At 49.4% G+C, this 6000-nt stretch overlaps 1 protein-coding gene across 1 annotated transcript in view; it reads right to left on the bottom strand.

Annotated features, from left to right (window-relative positions):
• SLC5A8 (solute carrier family 5 member 8) overlaps positions 1–6000 on the bottom strand; it is a 57830-nt gene that overhangs the window by 35510 nt on the left and 16320 nt on the right. Inside the window, exons 7-8 of the mRNA XM_076054262.1 lie at positions 5408–5537; positions 3482–3570 (exon numbers count right to left, since the gene is read on the bottom strand). Of these exons, the coding sequence (XP_075910377.1) occupies positions 3482–3570; positions 5408–5537 (219 nt within the window). The remainder of the gene's footprint in view (positions 1–3481; positions 3571–5407; positions 5538–6000) is intronic.

Raw genomic sequence — 6000 nt, 5'->3', positions numbered from 1 at the left:
TGCGTGTGTGGGTGTGTGGGTGTGTGCGTGTGTGTGTGGGTGTGTGCGTGTGTGTGTGGGTGTGTGCGTGTGTGTGGGTGTGTGTGTAGGTGTGTGTGGGTGTGTGCGTGTGTGCGGGTGTGTGCGCTATGAACCTGGCGACCCGGGTTCGATTCCCGCTCACGGCCAACACCAGTGACGATTATCTGAACCGGTCCCGGGCCTCCCCTAGGTCGACTCAGCCTCAAATGAGTACCTGGTGCGGTGTGAAAAACATCGCCACTAGGGAGACAAAGGCGGTCGGGCGTGGTGCTGGCCACCCACCCCCTCGTGTGCCGTGCCGGCCTTCATAGGTGCTCGCTAACAGCACTTGCCCCTACAGTCTGTTACAGGCTACACGGGGGACCTTTGTCTTTGCTGTGTGAAAAATAGCTTGATAGCTCATCGGATTCCTCCAGTGATAATGAAATATCGCGATGTTTTGATTACAGCTGACGGCCAACACCCGTGACGATTGTCTGAACCGGTCTTGGGCATCCTCCTCTAGGTCAACTCAGCCTTAAATGAGTACCTGGTGCGGTGCTTAAACATCGCCACTGGTTGGAGACAAAGGCGGACGGGCGTGGTGCTGGCCACCCACCCCCTCGTGTGCCGTGCCGGCCTTCATAGGTGCTCGCTACTAACAGCGGTACCATGAACCCATGAACCAGTGCCCAACGTTCTACGTTGGTCACGGGAATTAGGCACGGGCGCAGCCCCTGCAATTGCTTGCTAGCGCCGCTGTTTGGAGGAGGGTTTGGGAGAGGGGGTCTCCCTTTCGTGTGTACGCGCGTCGCAGAGACGTGCGGCTGGGCGCAGTAACGCCACTGGGTGTAGCGAGACTCTTGATGTTTTATTGTTGTTACCCGATAAGGTCCCGGGGTCACTGAAGCTACGTAGGAGCTCTTTGTCAGAAGCGACCTGGCTATCGCCAATCAACGCTCCAAGAAGAGGGCCTTCATGATGTGGAAGTGTATCGCATACTATACACTACACTATACACTACACTATACACTACGCTATACACTACTATACACTACACTATACACTACACTACTATACACTACGCTATACACTACGCTATACACTACACTTTATACAACACTATTCACTAGATTATACACTACACTATACACTACGCTTTTCACTACACTTTATACTACACTTTACACTACACTATACACTACACTTTAAACTACAATATACACTACACAACACACTACTATACACTACGCTATACACTATGCTATACACTGCACTATACACTACACTCTACACTACGCTATATACTACGCTATACACTACACTATACACTACACTATACACTACTATACACTACACAATACACTACACTATACACTACACTATACACTACACTATACACTACTACTATACACTACACTATACACTACTATACACTACACTATACACTACACTATACACTACACTACAACACACTACACTATACACTACACTATACACTACACTATGCACTACACCAGTGGTTCTTAACTTGGGGTGCACGCACCCCCTGGGGGTGCGAGATATGGCCAGACTTTTCTTTAGAAGGTAAATCATTAAGACACAAATTAAGCACGTGCAAAGCTGCAGTAAAAGATAAGAACCATAACTGTAAACACGTGGTGTTTCTAAATGTGGAGAGGAAAACCGGAGGTCCCGGCCACAAATCCACGCGATTTGTCTACGAGAGAGAGAGAGACACGCTAACTCCAAATATACAGCAACGGGCGTCAGGGTCGGGATCAAACCCACAACCTCCTGTATACCAGGCGAGGTAGTTAACATCTCCTAGCCACCGTGATGATGATGAGAGAGAGATAGACGCAATCTCCAAATATACAGCAGCAGGCGTCAGGGTCGGGATCGACCTCCTGTATACCAGGCGAGGTAGTTGACATCTCCTAGCCGCCATGATGATGATGAGAGACGCAAACAGGGTGAGGATTGAACCCACGACCTCCTGTAGACCAGGCGAGGTAGTTGACATCTCCTAGCTGCCATGATGATGATGAGAGACGCAAACAGGGTGAGGATTGAACCCACGACCTCCTGTACACCAGGCGAGGTAGTTGACATCTCCTAGCCACCGTGATGATGATGATGAGAGACGCAAACAGGGAGAGGATTGAACCCACGACCTCCTGTACACCAAGCGAGGTAGTTGACATCTCCTGGCCACCATGATGATGATGATGATGAGAGACGCAAATAGAGAGAGGATTGAACCCACGACCTCCTGTACACCAGGCGAGGTAGTTGACATCTCCTAGCCACCGTGATGATGATGTGAGAGACACAGCAAACTCCAAATATACAGCAACAGACGTCAGGGTCGGGATCGAACCCACGACCTCCTGTAGACCAGGCGAGGTAGTTAACATCTCCTAGCCGCCATGATGATGATGATGATGAGAGACGCAAATAGAGAGAGGATTGAACCCACGACCTCCTGTACACCAGGCGAGGTAGTTGACATCTCCTAGCCGCCATAATGATGATGATGAGAGACGCAAACAGGGTGAGGATTGAATCCACGACTTCCTGTACACCAGGCGAGGTAGTTGACATCTCCTAGCCACCGTGATGATGATGAGAGACGCAACCAGGGTGAGGATTGAACCCATGAGCTCCTGTACACCAGGCGAGGTAGTTAACATCTCCTAGCCGCCGTGATGATGATGATGATGAGAGAGAAAAACAGGGTGAGGATTGAACCCACGACCTCCTGTACACCAGGCGAGGTAGTTGACATCTCCTCACCACCATGATGATGATGATGAGAGACGCAAACAGGTTGAGGATTGGACCCACGACCTCCTGTACACCAGGCGAGGTAGTTGACATCTCCTAACCACCATGATGATGATGATGAGAGAGAGATAGACGCAATCTCCAAATATACAGCAGCAGGCGTCAGGGTCGGGATCGAATCCACGACCTCCTGTATACCAGGCGAGGTAGTTAACATCTCCTAGCCACCATGATGATGATGATGAGAGACGCAACCAGGGTGAGGATTGAACCCACGACCTCCTGTACACCAGGCGAGGTAGTTGACATCTCCTAGCCACCGTGATGATGATGATGATGATGAGAGACGCAAACAGGGTGAGGATTGAACCCACGACCTCCTGTACACCAGGCGAGGTAGTTGACATCTCCTCACCACCATGATGATGATGATGATGAGAGACGCAAACAGGGTGAGGATTGAACCCACGACCTCCTGTACACCAGGCGAGGTAGTTGACATCTCCTAGCCGCCGTGATGATAATGATGAGAGAGGCAAACAGGGTGAGGATTGAACCCACGACCTCCTGTGTACCAGGCGAGGTAGTTGACATCTCCTAGCCGCCATGATGATGATGAGAGACGCAAACAGGGTGAGGATTGAACCCACGACCTCCTGTATATCAGGCGAGGTAGTTGACATCTCCTCACCTGAGTGTTCCGCTGTAGGCGCAGGCCACAAAGAGGCCTGGGACGCCAGGGAAATCCCGCAGGATGTCGAGGGTCAAGTAGGGGATGAGCTGCGGATCAACATTATGAGCGTCAACAACATCATCATCATCAGCAGCAGCATCATCATCATCAGCAGCAGCAGGATAATTATCAACAGCAGCAGCATCACCAGTGTCATCATCATCAGCAGCATCGTCATCAGCTTTAGCAGCAGCATCACCAATGTCATCATCATCAGCATGATCATCATCAGCAGGATCATCATCAGCAGCATCGTCATCAGCGTTAGCAGCAGCAGCATCACCAGTGTCATCATCATCAGCATGATCATCATCATCAGCAGGATCTTCATCAGCGTTAGCAGCAGCATCACCAATGTCATCATCAGCACGATTATCATCAGCAGCATCGTCATCAACGTTAGCAACAGCAGCATCACCAGTGTCATCATCATCATCAGCATCGTCATCAGCGTTAGCAGCAGCATCACCAGTGTCATCATCATCATCAGCATGATCATCATCATCAGCAGGATCATCATCAGCGTTAGCAGCAGCATCACCAATGTCATCATCAGCACGACCATCATCAGCAGCATCGTCATCAGCGTTAGCAGCAGCATCACCAGTATCATCATCAGGATCATCATCAGCAGCATCATCAGCCATCATCATCAGCAACAATAGCATCGTCTCCATCAACAGCATCATCAGCCATCATCATCAGCATGATGATCATCAGCAGGATCATCATCAGCAGCAGCATCATCTTCAGCCATCATCATCAGCAACAGCAACAATAGCATCATCTGCATCAACAGCATCATCAGCGGAAGCAGGGTGATTAGGGGGAAAGTTATAGCAGTAGCCAAATGCTCTAAACGCGTGACGTTGATTCTCAACGTGGAGGGGGAAACCGGAGGACATCGAGGAAAGTCCACGCCGCCACGGGGAGAGAGAAACAGAGACGCCACAAACTCCAAATATACAACAGCAGGTGTCAGGGTTGGGGTCGAACTCACGACCTCCTGCATACCAGGCGAGGTAGTTAACATCATCGTCATAAGCGGGGGATTGAGCGTTACCCCCTCCCGCCGTACGCGTGCCCGGGCTATCTCCCACTCTCGTTTAATTGTAGTAATGAAACACATTGTACCAATGAAACACAATTAAACACAATGTACCAATGAAACACATTGTAGCAATGAAACATTGTACAAATTAAAGACAATGAAACACATTGTATCAATGAAACACATTGTATCAATGAAACACATTGAATCAATGAAACATTGTACAAATTAAAGACAATGAAACACATTGTACCAATGAAACACATTGTATCAATGAAACACAATGTACCAATGAAACACATTGTACCAATGAAACATTGTACAAATTAAAGACAATGAAACACATTGTACCAATGAAACACAATGTATCAATGAAACACATTGTACCAATGAAACATTGTACAAATTAAAGACAATGAAACACAATGTACCAATGAAACACATTGTACCAATGAAACACATTGTACTAATGAAACACATTGTACCAATGATTTAACAGAGGGCGACCTGCAGAGCTCTGGCAATTGTTGGCAGCTGAAGCAACAGCAGAAGCTGAAGCAGAAGCAGCAGCAGATGAAGCAGCAGTTGAAGCAGATGAAGCAGCAGCTGAAGCAGCAGTTGAAGCAGATGAAGCAGCAGCAGCTGTAGCAGAAGCAGCTGAAGCAGCTGCAGCAGCTGCAGCAGCTGAAGCAACAGCAGCTGAAGCAGAAGCAGATGAAGCAGCAGCAGCTGAAGCAGCAGCAGCTAAAGCAGCAGCAGCAGCTAAAGCAGCAGCAGCTGTAGCAGCAGCAGCTGAAGCAGCAGCTGCAGCAGCAGCGGCAGCTGCGACGGACCTGGTCAGAAGCGCCAACGATGCCAGCGGTCCAGGGATCGCAGTCGCGGTAGATGGTGAACATGATGAGACCAGAGAGCACGGCGCACGACAGGATGAGCCACAGGCCGAGCAGGTTGTAGTACAGAGACCTGCGGCACAACCACAGACACACCCTCAGCAGGCCATGGGGGGGGGGGCTTGGGGGGGGGGGGCAATCCGCTGTCAGCGAGCAACTCCGAAGACCGGCAGGGGTTGCATGCGGTTGGTTTGTGTGGAGTAAAAAAATACAAACACCACGCCCGGCCGCCTTTGTCTCCCCATGTTCATCTTCTTTGGTTCTTTCGGTAAAGTCACGTAGAATGAGAATCAAATAATTAAATTAAATAACACGATAAAATTATCACGACGTTTCGGCCACAACACAAGTGGCCTTCATCAGGTGAAGGGACTGGACTGTCCTCTGGAAGATGAATCCCTGCAGTCACGAAAGCTTTAAATCGAAATCTCCCCATGTTGTTACACACACACACACACATTCTGCACAAGGGGCTCACATTGAAGGCTGAGTCGAGCTCGAGGAGGGCCCAAGATACTGGGACTCCTCTACTTACG

This window comes from Petromyzon marinus, chromosome 65, assembly GCF_048934315.1.
Source record: "Petromyzon marinus isolate PM22_M1 ecotype Great Lakes invasive population chromosome 65, UKy_Petmar_22M1.pri1.0, whole genome shotgun sequence".
Classification (NCBI taxonomy): domain Eukaryota; kingdom Metazoa; phylum Chordata; class Hyperoartia; order Petromyzontiformes; family Petromyzontidae; genus Petromyzon; species Petromyzon marinus.
Note: the sequence above shows the minus strand (reverse complement) of the source record. Positions and strands in the feature narration are given on the sequence as shown.